Source organism: Theobroma umbraticum, unplaced genomic scaffold (genome assembly GCF_002168275.2).
Source record: "Theobroma umbraticum cultivar Fairchild unplaced genomic scaffold, ASM216827v3 scaffold_44.0, whole genome shotgun sequence".
NCBI lineage: Eukaryota > Viridiplantae > Streptophyta > Magnoliopsida > Malvales > Malvaceae > Theobroma > Theobroma umbraticum.
In genome coordinates this window covers 6,810,759-6,830,089 of record NW_018397255.1, presented here as the reverse complement: position 1 = coordinate 6,830,089, position 19,331 = coordinate 6,810,759, and the positions used below count along the sequence as shown (strand labels likewise).

The 19,331-nt window shown below is 33.2% G+C and overlaps 1 protein-coding gene across 1 annotated transcript; it reads left to right on the top strand.

Annotated features, from left to right (window-relative positions):
• The first annotated feature begins 932 nt into the window (after positions 1 to 932).
• Positions 933 to 19,306, top strand: BGAL10 (beta-galactosidase 10). The gene is made up of 19 exons (XM_021419061.2): positions 933 to 1,221; positions 1,571 to 1,666; positions 1,779 to 1,891; positions 2,041 to 2,107; positions 2,265 to 2,357; positions 4,093 to 4,236; positions 6,130 to 6,218; positions 6,874 to 6,979; positions 7,109 to 7,196; positions 7,285 to 7,403; positions 10,217 to 10,381; positions 11,223 to 11,431; positions 12,265 to 12,374; positions 12,644 to 12,753; positions 14,248 to 14,355; positions 15,848 to 15,958; positions 16,103 to 16,314; positions 16,805 to 17,141; positions 18,909 to 19,306. The coding sequence occupies exons 1-19, from the start codon at positions 1,066 to 1,068 to the stop codon at positions 19,017 to 19,019; spliced, it is 2,544 nt and encodes an 847-aa protein (XP_021274736.1). The 5' UTR covers positions 933 to 1,065; the 3' UTR covers positions 19,020 to 19,306.
• The last annotated feature ends 25 nt before the right edge of the window (positions 19,307 to 19,331 follow it).

Sequence of the window (19,331 nt, the reverse complement as noted above, 5' to 3'; positions counted from 1 at the left end):
GAGAAATTTGGTTTTTATTAAAGAAAAAAAAGAGATTAGTTTTAAGTAAGAAGAATTTCAATCACTAAGAAGTGTTTATAGGATTTCATTTTTGTTCGTATGAATAAAAGCTTTTTGAAAAGACTTTTTTGTGAGATATAATTCGATGGTAAGAATTTAGATTTTTAATTTAAAAATTTTGAATTCAAATGTTAAAAATAATAAAATATGGATTATTATACATAAAATTTAAAGTTAATATACAAATTTGGATTGAAGGTATTGATATTTGGCAAATGTTTTTCATTTTTTTAATATTAAGTATCTATTACATATGATCGATGAAATAAGGATAGTCATTAAATTTGAAAAGATATAATGTTTTGAAAAAAATTAAAATTATTTAAATTTTTTTTATTTTTTATTATATTTAATCAAATACTTATATTTTCATTAGTGACGTTGTTAGTTAAGTTTATTCAATTTAAAATAAAAATATAAAAAGTTAATTAAATATAATAAAAAAAATAAGTATTTATTTAAAATTTTTTGAATAATTCAAAAACTTTTTAATTATTATGTCATTTGAAAACCTTTATTTTCTCTTTCCAAAGAAGTCTAGAGTTTTATTGAAATTATTTTTTTTTGAAAAAACTTTCAATAACAAGAAACATCTACTTTCCAATTTATTTAACTTAATTATTCAATTTATCTTATTTATCATATTAATAAAATGTTTTGCAATAGTAGATATACGTGGTAATTAAGAGAGAAAGCTGATTTTTTTTTCTTACATTTATCATCTAGGCAAATGTAATTTCTTCGTTTAGTCAAACTTAACACTTCGTAAGATAGTGATATGGATATTTGTTGGGGATGGAGTCATGGAGATGAAAGGGCAAGATTTGTCAGCTAACTCAAAACGCGGCAAATCTTTTCATTTCCCCACAATTACCCACTCCCTCCCACACCTGTCACTCTGCCTGTCTCAGCAATGCTAATGCACATGAATTCATCGACCTTTTTCTTCCTATAAATAAATGTAGAAAACAAAAATCAAGCTCAGCTCAAAAAAATCCAAAGAAGATGAAGCTTTTCCTTCTTCTCTTGATTTGTTTCTTTACTTTGTTCAACTCTTGTTCTGCTGCCAATGTAACTTATGATCGCCGCTCTCTCATTATCGATGGACAACGCAAGCTCCTCATCTCTGCTGCCATTCATTACCCCCGCAGCGTTCCTGGGGTTGGTTTTTTAATCCTAATCTAAATGGGGCTTAATTGGTCCCTCTTTTTAGTTTGATTTTGCGCTTTCTGATGTACATTCTGCATTTTACTTCCACTTTATCCATTGGGTTTTGCTTGTTACTTTACTTGATGCTAAGATTATCTCAATATCTAACCTTTTCACTCTTCAGTTTAATACCAATGTCATATGATTGATGTTACAATCTCTATGGGTGCAATGTTTTTTGTAATGGGTTTTTCGTCGTCATTTAATTGCTTGTTTCTTTTTATTATGCATTGTGGATTGTTTTTTAGTATTTGGTTTTATAAATGGTCCTCTTTGATGAGCTCAATCTGTAATATGGCAGATGTGGCCAGGGTTGGTTCAAACAGCTAAGGAAGGAGGGGTTGATGTCATTGAATCTTATGTGTTTTGGAATGGACATGAGCTTTCTCCTGGAAAAGTGAGTGCTTCAAATCTGTTGCGGTGCTTCGTAGGACCAAGATTGCTCATAATGTGATACATTTTTGTTGACTAAGCACAAAGTTTCTGCCCCTTTGATTGTGAATTTGTAGTACAATTTTGAAGGACGATACGATCTGGTCAAGTTTGTAAAGATTGTTCAGCAAGCTGGGTTGTATATGATTCTTCGAATTGGCCCATTTGTCGCAGCTGAATGGAATTTTGGGTGTGTTTACATTTTATCATAGATTTAAAAAAGCTGTCATTTTGATGCTTCAAATCATTGAATTATGCATTTTTTAATATTTAACAGTATTAAAACATGTTGGAGCTATGGATTCCTTGAGTAGATTTTCTAAAATGTGCATAATACAGGGGGGTACCTGTCTGGTTGCACTATGTCCCTGGTACTGTGTTTCGATCTGATAGTGAGCCCTTCAAGGTGAGATTAAAACTCTTGGTGTCTCAGATTAGGAATAGTGGCCTAGTAGTTATCTGTATTTTCATTGTTAGCTGTTAATATTTTGTGCTTTAGTTGTTGCTTTATGCAACTCTGTATGATTGCCAACGTATTGACTTGGTTGCTTGTTGCGGTTTAGTATTACATGCAGAAGTTCATGACAGTCATAGTGAACCTTATGAAGCAAGAGAAGCTTTTTGCATCACAAGGAGGTCCAATCATCATGGCCCAGGTAAGTATAAAATTAAAACTTGGAAGTAGCTTTAGCTGAAGATTTCTTTTTGAGCAAACTGATTTGAACTGTGTATTAAAGTGGGTGCAGCTGCGTTACTCTCCAATCTACTACTCTCCAATACGTTTCTTATCACCATTCACATGTATCATGTGTGGGGTTCACAAGTCATGGTTTGGTACAACATATGTGAATGGTGATGATGGATGCATTGAAAAAGTAATGGACAAAAAAGTGACAGAGGGGATCCAAGTCCATTGAAGTGGTGACAAAATCCCACATTGATTAAATTTTGGGTATCCATCTATTATCCCTACATGTGAGGGGGAGCGTTAAGTGGTGATAAAAATCCTACAACAATCAAGTTTGCGGTATCCTGGGAGCACACTAATATAACAAGGACCTCTTCCTCTATTGCCATTTGACTTTTAGGTTGGATGCCTCCCTAAAATTTAACATGGTAATAGGCTTTGCCGCTTTTGTTGGCCCCTCGGTGATAGGTGTCATGCCTAGATGTTAAGTCCATGCCACATAATTGGCCCATTATCCCTACATTTGAAGTACATGTTGCATGATAGGTCCCTTGTCCATCACATGAGGGGAGTATTAAAGTGGTGATGAAATCCCTCATTGAATAAATTTGGGATCCCATAGTGAATAAAGGTTCGAGCAATTTGTACTAGAGTAGTACAGAGGTTAAGGAAATTTCTTAACATTCATTTTTTATAGTTTCACTTGAACTCTAAACATATACATGGAGGGCCTTCTCCTCTGATTCTTGACTTCGAGCGATACTATAGTTTTATACAGTCCCTGATTTGGATTTTTTTGTTTGATGAGGTTACATTTACATTTACATGTAGAAATTTTGATCACAATTAAATAACTTTTCAATATAACTCGTATAGTACATCTATGGAAGAAATCAACAAACCAACCAAAATATAAACTAAACAGACCAACATAAAGTTGGGCTAGACCCGCACATGGTAGAACTTGAACCTGGGACCTAAAGGTTCTAGGACCTCCTCCTTGCTAATGAGATGATTTGAATACCAATGAAACAGTTCACTTTGCTGATTCTATTTTTTATGAGTAAAAATTTTCCGAAATATAGTTTAAGTAACTTCTATCCTGAACTTTTATGAGAATGGAACAAGTATAATTTTGGGGCCAACTTCTAAAATCTGGAAAATTTTAACTTTTTGGAAAAAAAAAATCAAAGATACAATTGTGAGTTTTAGAATCGAACTAGGTCAGTAATGACTTGTTTACTTAGAATAGTATTGTTTGCCTGATCGATTAGGCCATATGCTTGTTTGTTACTGCCTATGTTAGAACAATATCCATTTCTCAAATTGAATTGATTTACATCATAGATTTTCTTTCTCTTGCATAGATGTGTGAGACATATTTAAGTGAAATTTCATGAGATATTACTGAAAACAAAGATACTAGATGCAATTAAATTTCTAGTTATGCAGTCTGAATTTATATAAAGTTATACTGTTCAAATTGATACACTGAAAGGATAAACCTCAGCCATTCTTACTGATAGGAAGAAGAATGATGTGTTAATTTGTGCTCAATCCTTTTTCCTTTTCAATTCCTCGTCTTGCTTGTAATTAAGCATTTTTTCCCTTTGAACTTATTCAATCAATTGGTGTGCTTCCCCCCCTTCCTCACTTAGAGAGATTGCTTTGAGAGTACATTAAACATCTTCCTCCAAGTGCAGGTAGAAAACGAATATGGATTTTATGAACAATATTATGGAGAAGGGGCAAAACGATATGTCACGTGGGCTGCTAAAATGGCAGTTTCTCAGAATATTGGAGTACCTTGGATAATGTGTCAGCAAGATGATGCTCCTGATCCTGTGGTGAGATTTTCTTCACTTTAACTTTTTTTTCCTGACGAATTTGGTGTGTGTGTGTGTGTATAAATATTCAAACATCATAGTGTACAATTCAAAGTGAGATTGTCACGATATCAATGCAAATGAAGTATGGTTCCTTCTGTTTGCATGTGGCCAATGAGTACAATCTCTTTTACCTTCCTCTTTTTGAAATCAAAGCAAGTTCTTTGAATTTGTGTTCTGTTCTATCTTGTTGCTTCTCTATCTTAAAGTAAATACTTCTGAATTAAACTAGTAGAACAACAACCAAATTTTGTTTTCAATGTAGCCAAAAAATAAATAAATAAAGAAAAAGAAAAAGTGGAAACAGTGAATCTAGCTGATTCTTGCTATGTGGGCTTGACTACATGAATTGTATTTGCACCATTGTACTGTATCTATAGCCATATCCTAGTAGCATCAGGAAATGTAGGTTCCTTTTCATGGTTTTCACCCTTTTCTTTGATCTTTCTTTTTCGTTTTTGACTTGGACATTCTCCAATACATTACATCTCCTTATAATATCATTTGTGAAAGGTCCTAACTGCCTTAAATGTGTCTCCTTCATTTTGCCTTCAAATTGGCACTGATTCTGGCCTTTTCCAGATGTACTCCTTTTTAGTTTTATCTTTTCTTATATGAACATGCATCTATCTAGCATCCTTATCTTAGCTATGCTCATCCTCTGCAGATGTACATGCTTAGTTGGCTAACAATTGAGGGCCATAATACATTGCAGGGGTTATCCATGTTTGTAAAAATGTACCTTTCATCTTAAGTGGTGTTTTGCGGCCACACAAGACACCAGTTGTATCTCTCCATTTCATCCAATTTGCTAGGGTTGTATGGGTGACAATTGCATCAATTATAATTCTTTTGAATGGGCAAGGTCTAGATATGAAAACCAACTAATTTGCAGTATCTCATAATCGTGAATTGTTGTAGTTTCTTAAAAAGCTAAACTGTTCTTTATTCTCCAGTAGACATATACTTTTTGGGGCTCTTATAATTTTCTTCATTTCTGGTCTTATATATGTTGGTTGAGCAAAAAAGAAAAAAAGGGTTGTATATATGTTGTTAGGTTAAGAAGCCAAGCACAATTTGCCTTCATAATTTTAGCTTTTACTTCCATGAACAACCCTTAAAAATAACTTCTTTCCAACAATTTTCGACTACTTTTGATATGGCAACTGCCTAGGTTTCTCTGTTCTTGTCATTTTTTTAACTCCCTATTGTTCTTATGTGTACCCATTACCAAGTTAAAAATTGTTTTCATGAAAGGAAGAACTCATGTACAGCAGTACAAGCATTCTAAGATATTAAAAAGATAAAGCCTACACCAAAACCCTCCTGGCGACCCACATCAGTCAATATTTTAGGAATCAATGATATGTGTTGGTGTACAAATCATCTGTGGCCTATGAGCATTCATCAGCTATTTGCCTTGAAACAGTTGGCAAGGATGAAAATGATTTACCTAGCTGATACAGATTAGTAGGATCAATGCTATATTTAATAGTTGCTGCATCTCTATGTGCATCTCAAGCATGCATGATATACCTGGTTACTAAAGAGTAGCAGCTAAGCTATGGTTAGGTCGGCATTGATTTCAGGATTGTTAAAATTCACTGTGACATTCTATGTTGGACACATATATTGTCTATTATAACAACTTAATGGTTCTTGCTTGAGGAAACATCTCAAGGTCAGTTGTGGATTAGTACCTTTTCCATTTTTTCAAAAAAGAAATTAGGTCATGGCTGTTTGAAATAAAAGAAGATTTCAGAGCTCATTGCTTTTATTGATTTACATATAAAAAACTGTGAACTATTTACCATTCAGCTTAAACCATAGGCTTCTGTGTTTCTATTTTTGCAGATTAATACCTGTAACTCCTTTTACTGTGATCAATTCAAACCTAATTCTCCAAACAAGCCCAAAATTTGGACTGAGAACTGGCCTGGATGGTAATGTTCTACTTTACATTTTCTTTTATCAATTGTGTTAAGTGCCAATGTGTAGGTGTGTTTAGTGGTTTTGCATCTAAAATGTTCTTTTGGTTTTCCTGATGGTTTATAATATTAAGAAAATAAGCATAAAGAGTTTTAGAGCAATGGAAATCTGTAATGAAGCTATCTTGCTTTCAAACATGTGCTTTATATTTATGCGTGTTGCCTTCACAATTCAAAATTCTTGTGCTTTATATTTATGCGTGTTACCTTCACAATTCAAAATTCTTTATCTTGAGGGTTTTGTTTTCCTTGTACTTTTCTATAAATAACCAGGAAAAGAATAGTTCTATGTAGACTCGAGTTCTTCATTCAAAAAAAAATAAAATTGTAAGAAGAAGAAGCTGATTTCATCTCGAGATTTGATTCATTCATCCAGTTCAAAGGAAGTTTAATCTGTTAACATGCTTGCTCTTGGAGTTGACCACCTAATACAACATTTTATTTTAGGCCATTTTGATTTGAATTTGAACCACAACTTCTTCCATTCACTTACCTTGCAATTATGTATTTTCTGATGCATTTAAAAAATGAGTTCACTTTGTATTTAGGAACCTTTATGATCGTATGGTTTCTATTCAGTTTTGCTGCAATCGGTATTTCACTTTTCCAGGTTTAAAACATTTGGGGCCAGAGATCCTCACAGGCCACCTGAGGATATTGCTTTTTCTGTTGCTCGTTTCTTTCAGAAAGGTGGAAGTGTACAAAATTACTACATGGTGTGCTAATCAATCTTAGTTTCTCAGATATCATTTTGAACAGCTGTAGTTAACTTATTTGTTAATGTGTTTACTTGATCATTCCTGTTCCTTAGCATCATCATGGTAACCATTTTTTCTGTGGTTTAGTATCATGGTGGAACGAATTTTGGTCGAACATCGGGTGGACCTTTCATTACAACAAGTTATGATTACGAAGCACCTATTGATGAGTATGGTAAGCTATTCCAATGATATCGGTAAACAAGTATATTCTACTCAGGTAGAGTAGTTAAGTGTTTGGTGGATTCTAATATGTCTTTTAGGGTTACCTAGGCTTCCAAAATGGGGACACCTAAAGGAACTCCATAGAGCTATAAAGTTAATTGAGCATGCATTGCTGAAGAGTGAACCAACTAATTTGTCACTAGGTCCTTCCCTGGAGGTAAGGTTTTCCTTTACATAACTTTTTATCCATATAACTTCAGATGTCATATTTTTCTATTTTGGCTGGGTTTTTGTTAATAGATCAGATTTTGTTTAAGCATTAATGTAAATTCGTTGTTGCTTTTATTGTTAAACGTTCTTTTACGCATTGAAACTATTAGCCCCAAAATTATATTAAACTTGTCACCTTCAACTCTCATGTTTCTCATGTTTCTAATGTTCTGACTTGAAATGTCTTTTGAGGTTCAATTTTTGACTTAAAAAAACTGCATGAGTTACTACACAAGCACCTATTAAAAAGTTGTTTTTTTTCTCGTAATCATATCAGTTTAAACGTTTGCAACATTTCAGTTAGTTTCCTTAGCATTAACAATTACAAGATTTAGAATTTATTTTTTTTTTGGCTAAATACTAAATAAGTCCCTAAACTATACCAAAAAAGTCAATTAAGCCCATATCCTTTTATTGCATTAAATTAAGCCCTAAACTTTTATTTTGAGTCAAATAAGCCATTCTCACTAACTGTTGACTAACTTCTGTTAGTCAACAGTAAAGTTGACACTTTTGTACCATATCACCTATGAGGCAGGTTGACATGTCATTTTGATGATGTCATTGCCACATGGTAGTTGACATGGCATTAAATGTTTCTGATTAAGAATTTTGTGTTTACCTTTTTGCCCATCCACGTGTCTAAAAATGATTGGTTTAAGGATTTAAAACAAAAAAATATAAAAAATTTACTTTCTTCCATAATCTGTTGGACATGTGGATTGGCAAAAAGGTAAATACATAATTCTTAATTAGCAACATTTAATGCCATGTGGCAGTGACATCATCACAATGACACGTCAGCCCACCATGTGACAGATGATGTGGCATAAAAGTGCCAATTGTACCATTGACTGATGGAAGTTAGTCAACAATTAGTAAGAGAAGCTTATTTAACTCAAAAAAAAAGCTCAAAGCCTTAATTGAATGCAGTAAAAGGATAGAGGATTAATTGACTTTTTAGATATAGTTTAGGGGTTTATTTGGGTATGCTTAATTTGCCACCTACATCCAATCTGTCCTGACCCAAATTTTTTATTTTTTTTTAGTACTAATTTTCATGAAATAATTTTTTATTTTCATATAAATTCCATTTTATTAGTTAAATAATCTCTTGAATTAGTGTTAGGCAACAAAACTGTTAATATATTACACATGTAAATACAAATTGTTCCATTGATTTCGTCATTCCAAGTGTGTTCAAGAATGTGATGCAAGCTGGTTTGTTGAAGATGTTTGTGTCTCTAGTGAAGTTCATATTTGACGTTACTTTTTGTGGATCTTGCTTGAAATTTCTTCTGCTTTGATTTTTCAAAGCTTGAGGTTGAGTTTTCTCCAACCAGGGGAGAATGATGGAGGGTGCAATTATGTTGGATAAGGATTAAGTTATCTAGGACTTTATTTACGTAGTTTATAGATTTGATTGTAATCTTTACATATTTAGGCTATTTAAGATTATTTAGGTTCTTTCATATTAATTAGTATTTTAATTTTTCAATCATTAGGGTCTTAGGTTTTTATTCGGCATTTTACATTTTATTAGTGGCTTGGGTTTAGTTATAAATACCTACTTTATTTAGTTTTAAGAAGGTTTTGGAAGATGAATATTTGAGATATTGAGATTTTCTCCATCTAAGGATTCTTTCTGGTTCTCTCCCCCAATTTCCTCTGTTCCTCTTTATTTGCTTCTGTCTATTTCTGATTTTCCCTCTGAATCTCTGTTTCTATCTCTTTCCCTACTTGTTCTACTTCCCCACATCTCCCTCGAATACCGTATTAATTTTTCCCAGTACTGGTACTACTTTTGGTATTGGATACTACCTCTTCTCCCAATGGTGGTACTGCTTTTGGGCACAACTCCTCTTCCAGTACCAGTATTGCTCTAAGGTCTCCAAATTTAACTATCTTTACCTAGTACCACTGCACCTCTTGGGTGCTCAGTAGAACACTATCTCAAGTGTTCTCGGCTACTTCCATATTTTCACCTACCACAATACTAAAGACTGTGCAGTCCTCTTGGTTCTCTCTACTTCACTCTTGTTACTTGGTTGCAATTGCTATCTCACCTCTCTCATGCTTACCCAAAACAAAAAAGATCTCACCTCTTTCACAAGGATTATCCATTCATGACAGGAAAGGAAATTCTAATGATTTCAAGACAATGCCATTTTGAAGCATCTCAAGCAGCCCTTGCATAATTGTTGGTTTCTGTTTTCTTGTTGAAACCTAGGTTTCCTTTGAAGTGCAATGCAAAATGGTTTTTGGAAAAATTAAAACCTTCTGGACTCACATAATAAATATCAGACAATTTAGAATCTCCAAGACAATAATTTGTTTTTACAATTTTTTGATACTAACTGCTACAACAAAAAGTATTTTTTCACCAAATACTAAATCCTGATATCTACATCCTTAATTAGCCATATTAATCAGGAAATTAAGTGGCCGCTCAATAAAAAAATCAAATATTCAAATCATTTTCAGCATAAGAGCAGAAAATTTGATTATATTGTGACAGCTAGCAAAATAATTTTCTGCACTAGAATGTCTTAAGTCATTAAGGTTGTGTAGTTAAGACATTCACATAACTGTTTATATAAGTGACTTGTTTCCTCCTTCTTCAGTTTTTATTATTCCTATGTTATTGTAAAATGTGGAATTTTTATTGGCAGATTTAAAAAACTTACTGTACGTATTTATGTATCAATTACTCTAATCTATTTATTGACCATCATTTGCTGAATAAACACTTCATTGCAGGCCGATGTTTATGATGATGGTTCAGGAGCCTGTGCTGCCTTTCTTGCTAACATGGATGATAAAACTGACAAGAATGTATTGTTCCGGAATGTGTCATATCACCTGCCTGCATGGTCAGTCAGCATTCTACCCGACTGTAAGAATGTTGTATTTAACACGGCAAAGGTAAATTTCCAATTTTTTTCATATCTACATGTTAATGTCTGAATATTTCATCCACTGCCAGGGGTGACTCTGAGGGGTGCTCTTGAAAACTTTGATGAACACAGTTTTCTTGAGCACAAAGAAATTTTGATTTTGACCTCCAAAATCTTATAACATGGCTCTTCCTTTGTCGAACTTTCTGATTGATATCATAACTTTATAATTGTTTGCTACATTTTAGTTTTACCTTAATTACTAATTATTTCCCTTGACTCTTTTTTATGTAAAAGTAACCATTATTATACTTGATTCTTAACTGCTTAAACAGTGAACATTCCTTATCAATTACTCACATAAAAATGTTGAAACTCATTAACATATCAAGACTAATGAAAGAATATACATTAGTTAAAGAAAATATAGTTGCTATAATTTGAATACAAAATTCAATTAGGCATGCGAGTTTCATTTTAGTTTTCTTCTTTTTCTTTCATCCTTTAAATTAGTTTTCTAAAACTTTTGCACCTTCTATTCTATTTTGAAGGAAAACTATTATTTTGACTTTAGTTTGTATTCAATTCTTTCATATCCAATATGAATTACACTGTTTCAAATCTACGTATCTTTTACTTGTAAAAGGAATTAATACTTTTTATGGAATTAATTATTATTTATTTGAATCTTGAACTTTTTACCATATTTTTTATCAAAGAAATAGTCTTTATACTTTCTACTCTTATTTGAATTATAATTAAATATATTATTTATTTCCTCCCCGCCCCCCTCCCCCAACAAAAAAAAAAAAAAAACAACAAAGACTAAAACCCTGGCTTCATCCCTGTTCTTTGCCTAATGTCAACAGATAAGTTCCCAGGCCTCTGTAGTAGAAATGGTACCCGAGGAGTTGCAGCCATCAGTGGCATTACCCAGTAAAGACTTGAAAGCTCTAAAATGGGATATATTTGTGGAGAATGCTGGAATTTGGGGAGCACCTGACTTCACTAAAAATGGTTTTGTGGATCATATAAATACCACAAAAGATACTACTGACTACCTCTGGTATACAACAAGGTTTGTATTTCTTGGGGGAAAATTCAGTGCGAATGTTTACAGTTTTTCTCTTTCAGAGTATATTAGGATTTGGATGAATAAGGAATCGGAAAATAGGTGCAAAAGGACATGCATTTTAGAAGAGTGGAAGCATCTCATGTTGTTTCACCATCTATGGATTAATGATATGAACTTTGGTGTTTATAGATTTATAAATTTACTTTATCTCCTGTCACCTGATTATCTGCCCAGAGGTACTGCTTTCTTTTCAGAAGGAATCATGCTGGTGTTGTAGGGATACAATGTTTTATTATATTAATTATGGGTGCCATGCTGCTTTTCAAAAAATAAAAATTTGTGGGTGCTATGTGGTTAACAAATATATATTAAACTAGAGTGTAAATTAGGAGCTTTGATCCTTCTGAGCTTATAGTTAGAACAGACCCAAATAGTTATAATATGCTTTTTCCCTATATTGTTGCTATGTTTAAAGTTGTGCAGCTATCTCTCTGTCCAGATTTCTGAAGCCTATGGGATATTAGTTTTATGCTAATTTGTATAATTCTTTTCCCAATTAAAATCTTGGTGCATGTGGTATCCATTTTATGAAATTAGCACCTTCTTCCATTTGATAAAAACAAAGTTTCTTATCTAGACTAAAGAAGCTTTATTTCAAAGTAAAGGTTGTATCTAAGAAATTGAATTTGTCTCATTTGACCTATCTCTGATATGCTAACATGATCCAAATTCAACATGGTTGTGGATTGTATATGCTGTTAATTAGTATCATCTAGGTTCTATGATATTCTATTGTAGTTGTGCCAGCTAATAGTATGAGTATACTTGAATTGCAGTATAATTGTTGGTGAAAATGAAGAATTTCTGAAGAAGGGAACCCGTCCAGTTCTTCTTATTGAGTCAAAGGGTCATGCTCTTCATGCTTTTGTGAATCAGGAACTTCAAGGTTATTATTGTTTCTCCAATTTTCGTACTTAGACCTTTATGATTTTTGTTTTGAAATAATATCTTATTTACATTAGAGAGAAATTATTAATATATGCAATTTTCATCTTATATACTTGACTTCTGTTTATGTCTACATTTTCTCTCGGCTAGTTCATTGTGACAGTGTTATCACCCTGACAGTTGTATTTTGCACTTCTCAGTTTGCTATGCGTCTCTTATGTGTAGATATTTGACATAAATCTCAAAATTTTCCTGGGCATTTTACAGGTAGTGCTTCTGGAAATGGCTCACATTCACCCTTCAAATTTGAGAATCCAATTTCTCTCAAGGCAGGGAAGAATGAAATTGCACTGTTAAGCATGACTGTGGGCCTACAAGTCAGTTATTCTTCTTTACTTGTATACGTAAAACATATTCTTGCTTGCATGTTTGCTGAAAGATTCATATATTTGTTTTGAGTTGCACCAATGTTGGTTTTCACTCACAACACAAGCTTTGTTCCCTTTGATGCCTACAACATTTTCTTGTTTAGTGCTTTCAAATTTTTAGAAATGTTTTGATTCGTTGTTAAAATTATCCTAGATATTCTAGGTATAAATGGTTCTTCCATTCTTTTGAACTATTTTTTTTAACATGGAATATTTCATGCAGGGCTGATACCCTAATGGCCTAACCTGCATCGTAGCTAATTTTTGGCTAATTTAAGAAGATATTATCTTTCCTTGTATCTTTTTTTTTTTTCTTCTTTTTCATTGGTGAATTTCTCCTTAGAGTAAATGTATGGGGTGCTTGACAAGCAAAGCTTGGCCTAGCAGTTGTGACCTCTCTTTGGGAGGGATAAGGTCCAAGGTTAGAATCCCTCTCCCCCCTTGGACTTCCTCATATGTCCCCTTCCAGAAAAAATTGTAGGGTATTTGGAACCTTAGGAGATTATGTATTTCAAAATTTTCTGCTTCTTGACTGGTTCCCTACCATTACATAAGGGTGATCCTTCTGATTATTTTAAACAGCTTGCCTTGAATATGAATCTTTTTCATTAGGACCAGTTGATACTTTCTTGACTAGGAATTGATGAATTCCAAGATAGTACGTAAATATCAAGCCATAATTATTAAATGTCCAACATGCCTTAGAAAGAAATATTTTAGAGATTTTATCTTTTGTTTGTTGCTTATAAACATGATTAAAGAATTCTTAATTTATGCCTAAATTATGAAACTACTGCTGGAACCCATATACATTGTATGATGCTTTCTGGAATTTTTTGTTACTTTTATTTGAATTCTTTGTGTTGTGGCAAATTGTGGACTATGTTGACTGTAATTGGATCTTATCCTAGTGTCTGCATTATCTGTGGATCTTAAATTTGTATATAGAATGGGGTCCTTGGGGCTTTAGAGAGATGTAGTTGCAGAAAAAGAGCTATTCTGGAGACGGTGCAAACTTACACTACGTAGGGAGTGTCCATTAATCTATAATGTTTTAGAGCTCTTTGCACCCTTGTATCTTTCCAACCATAGCGAATATCTCGATTCTCCTTATCTATACTTGCATCTGCCCCCCACCACTCCCTCCCCCTTCTCTGGGAAAAAAATGAAAAACACAATACCCTTACTAAAATTTCTTTTAGCCATTCAAACAGTTGATCTTGGATTTTGAATGTTTGCTTCTAATAAAAAAATTGCGTGCTTCTAAAGTGCTATGTCCATCATATATGCAATCATGGATGCAAGCAAGTTAGTATTGATAATTATCTTCTTTCCTTCTACTATTATAGTAAAATTTTGTATGATTTATTCTAAACTTTGTCCATTTTACTCTCTGATCCTATGGTTTTGAAAGTCCCACTGATCTGCTCTTGCTGGTGTCAGAATGCAGGTGGGTTATATGAATGGGTAGGAGCAGGACTAACAAGTGTGAAGATTGAGGGGCTCAACAATGGAACCATAGATTTGTCTATGTCTAGCTGGACCTACAAGGTATTTTGCTCTATTGAGTTAGGGTCATAATTATTTCTCTCATATCCAGCTTTATCTGATTGTCAAAGTCATGATAATGCTTGTTTCACACAACAAAGTCACAATAATGCTATATTGTCAGAAAGACCCTTGAAGTTTTGACCATTTAAAATGCCACTGTAAATCTTCTTTGCCTTGTCGGGTTACCTTTATCATGCTGTTTGAAGAATGAAGAAAAAGCAAAACTGTCATGTGCCCTGCATCTGATTGTTCAAGTAAATATTGACTTAGGATGAAGTCCAGCCTTTCTGATGAGAGAACACAAAATCCATAATGGATTCAGCTTTCCTGTTTTTTGTAATTAATTTCTGTTCAGCTATTAAGAAGTTGATGCGGTACTAATTTTCTACAATAATAATACTCAGTAATAGTCCAAAGATCTCAATTGCATAAACTCAAATCTCATTTCAAAATCTTAATATCAAAATGTCAATAATGAACAAAACCTATATGTATGAGCTTCATAAACCTAGGTTTTAAGCCTATGGAAAATAAAGCCCACCTAATACCAAATAAGATCAAATAAAATTAACCAAACAAGCCAGTCCACAAAATTAGATTAAATCCTATGTACTAAATTTATGCCTTGAATTGACATTTTTCTATCAGAAGTTGCTTTTGTTCCTCAACAAGCTTGAAATACTTCATGAGCCTCTGGCATAAATTTAGTATTCTAGTTCTTGAGATATTTTTTGATGGCAATACTATCACCATAATTGCATTAAAGAAAAGTACACCTTAAAACTTAGGATCAAATCTTTATTACTGTTTTTTAAGGTTTTATCCCACAATAATTTATGCATGATTTGTGGGTGATGGTTATTTTCACAATTTTAGATTATGCTAATGTTGTGTTAAGGAAGAAACAACACATCAAGAGTCTACAAGCTGGAAATTGCAGAAAAATATCAAACAAAACAGATCTGGAGTCTAGATTATTATATTCAATAATTCTGAAAATTAAGATAAGATTGTCATAGTATCACTTACAAACCTAGAAAGACTATTTATGCCAGGGCAAAACTAGCTGTACAATCATAGTATTTGATGCTTTAGGAATCTAATTTGATCAAGATGGGCCGTCCTAGCCAATAAAAAATCACATCTTAGTCATGTGACTTTTTTACAAACCAAGAACTAAGATATAAAAGAAAGAAGCAAAAAGAAAAATAAAGTATAATTACGCTTTAATATAAAGTATGATCTCTCTTGCTTATTGAGCCCTCTTAACCTTGTTTTTATTCGTAGATGCTCTGATTGATGTGGTCATAAGTTCCAAGAATTTGTTATCAGAAAGATGCAATCATCTTTTTACAAGTCAATTGTCATCTTCCAAAGCCTTGGAAGGGTAGAATATCATATGCAATAGCTGAAGAGTGAAATATTCACAAATTTTTTATTGCCTTTAAGTTTCTGAAAGCCTTATCTCTTTCTTTGCTACTGCCGTATACAGATTGGATTGCAAGGAGAACACTTGGGTATATACAAGCCAGAAATTTTGGCTGGTGTAAATTGGGTGTCGACCTCAGAACCACCAAAAAATCAGCCTCTAACATGGTACAAGGTAGAGATCTAGAAAAGACCTTTCTTTCCTGTTCATATTTACTTCAGGATAAATATCTTTTGGGGGTAAATTTTTTACAGCTTAATCTACCAATGTTCAACATTTAACAAAAAAAAAGGAATTTAAGTACTTAAGCTCTGGCAGGTTGTTGTAGATCCACCTTCAGGAGATGAACCTGTTGGACTGGATATGATTCATATGGGGAAAGGTCTAGCCTGGTTAAATGGAGAAGAGATTGGAAGATACTGGCCAATTGAAAGTTCTAAACATCTGAAGTGTGTACAGGAATGTGATTACAGAGGCAAATTTTTCCCAGACAAATGCCTTACTGGTTGTGGAGAACCAACACAAAGATGGTAAGCCTAATCAGAAGATAGTTAAAACAATGTTACGAAAGAACTCGAACTTCATAGTAAAAGCAATGAAAAAAATTGATTTTACTAATATAATTTCTTTGACCATCCAACTCATTATCGAAAGCATACTAACGAAAGGATACATGGGGTTAATATGCCAAAAAAGTTATATTGACAAAAGCAGAAATGTTGCCTAATCTTTCAGGTTTCCAAGTTTAAGAATACACTTATTGACCAAGCATGTAAAGGATTCATAATTATAATAAAAAAATTGGCTCCCTCCCCATCTTTCATTTTGTCCTAGTCTATTTCTCCAACATAGATCTCTATATTTAGCTTCTTAGGCCTTTTCCTGCATAAAACTCAATTCTAAGTTTTCAGAACATTAAAGGATATGTACGTTTAGCTTTATATATTAATAAAATCATGTGTCACAAGCTATTGCTTGCAATAATATTTAAGAAAAATGTGTATTGTTTTTATTGACCAGGTATCATGTTCCACGTTCTTGGTTCAAGCCATCTGGAAACATTTTGGTGATCTTTGAGGAGAAAGGTGGAGATCCAACAAAAATTAGATTCTCAAAACGCAAAACATCAGGCCTATGTTCTCACATTGCTGAGGACTACCCTATGGTTGACCAGGAGTCAATATCTAAAGATGGAAATGGAAATGACAAAACCAGACCAACTGTCCATCTAAAGTGCCCCAATAATACTTGGATATCTAATGTGAAATTCGCTAGCTATGGAAATCCAACGGGAAGGTGTGGGTCGTACAGCATGGGGGACTGCCATGATCCTAAGTCAACATTTGTGGTTGAAAAGGTAAGGGTTACGCCATAATTTTGGTTATATTTTTTGTTATGTCCCTATTTCTAGGGTTAAGTTCATAGCAACACCACATATGCATGTAAGGTCAACAGTTACTCCAAGGGATTAGAGTATGACTGTGATAATTGACAAACTGAGATTCAAGATAATTTCAGACATAATTTAACTTGAAATTATTGATTAAAAGAAAACACCACAAAATACTTAACTTCAATTATTTCCAAAAAGAATAGCCAAGTCTTAAGGTCTGAGTCCAAAATCAAAACTAGTACTCATCATTCCTCAAGAATGCCTACACATAAACAATAGCTAAGAATTTGCAAAACATTAGAAAAGTTGGCAGAAGAAACTGTGCCAAGGAACTAGTAAACTAACTCATTTATAGGATCAAATGCAAACGAAATATGAAATGAAATGAATTACCATTTCATAACTAGATTATCAAAGTGTTTGTTTGAATGAGCATTTGTATGTATAGAATCAATATTAAGATGAAGACAAACTCATGCATTAACATTTGATTTGTCAGTTCCACTTTTAATCAATAATTCAATCAAATTCACATATTTGTTATTTAATGGACAATTCTTAATCCAAGTGACTACAGTCATTTTTAGTTTGAGGACAAGGCCTGAAACCACAGTTTGCTCTATGGCCAACGGTCAAAAGGAGCAAGTTTTATGTTAACTCCAAACTAACATTCGCTTTGGGTTTGAATCATAGTTGATAGCAAAGAATGATCCATTATAAAATGTAGAATTCACAATGAATCCAAAGCACAATTTTGATTTATTTACAGACCATTTTAAAAAAAACCAAACAAGTAATAAGTTTTTATATGCTTGATTTAAGTATAACATAAAATGACATGAATTTAAAATAATAAAATTTGTAAAGCTTCCACAAATTGATAGTGAATTAGGATATATACGATAAACATTGAATACGATTTCATTCTTACAAATTTTTTGGGTAGAAAAACACTGAAGTGTTAATATGCCACTCATTTTTAACATGGATGCTTTCTTACCCACTGTCATAAACCTAATAAACAATATGATTGGTGTGCATAAATTTTGTGGCAATATGAAATAACATACAATCTAAGTCTGTTCGAATTTGATTTGAGGAAATTCCTATGGCCAAACTTGCTCTATGTTAAATCTGGCAAAACTTCAATTCCTTCTGTCAGAAATTTGTGTTTGCATTTGTGTGTGTGCGTGTGCGCGTGTGTAGGTGCAAATTCTTTCTAAATGGCCTATTGTTACAGATTTTGACCACCTCATTTTGCAAAGAACTTAGTTGTTATGAATATTGATAAGTTTAATATATGCAAGGGTGGGGCATTGCATTTGCTAGATTCTATTTTGTTCATTCTTCAAAATCATACCTCTGATGTTTTGACTCTTGACCATGACTTATTTGTCTCTTTATTATTCGATATTAGATGATCATAATTGATTAAAAGCGTGAGCACGGATACTAGCTTCTCAAAATTAGTGTCACAAGTCCTGTTGGCACAATATATTCCAATATTCAAGTGGAGTAAAATTCATGGTCAACTCATATTTATATTAGAGTGTATCTGCACTGCTCATGGTTTGGCCTAATAGCACTATTTCAGTCTTTCGGAATAGTCTATGAAACAAAAATATTTGCATTTAGGATTAATATGCTTTAAGGGGTTGTCTTCTTGTTCTTTTTTAATCTTTTAACTTGACAGGCATTATTTTCATTTCCCTAATATGCTATGCGTTGCAGGTCTGCCTAGGTAAAAATGAGTGTGCCATAGAACTAACAAAAGAGAACTTTGATAAGAGCTTGTGTCCTGGTACTACGAAGAAACTTGCAATTGAAGCAGTTTGCAGCTAAAATTATCAATTTCAGCAACATACAGATTCAAAAACAAATGTTTTGGCTTCCAGCTCAAGACAGGTAAAGGGGAGAAAAACCATTATGCCCTGTGGTCTTTTCGGTGGGAGCTGCCTTTCATTTATGCAGCAGGAAACAATTGTATCATGGTAATTTTTTCATTTGAGGTAGGGTATGAAGCATAAATATGGGACTAGGAGCTGAGTTAGCTCTTAATTATGTGAAACTTTCGTTCTGGCTTATAAATATATTGGTCAAGCATCTCAAGCAGCTGCTACTTTTAGCTCTGAACATGTCTGAAGAGGAGAAAGA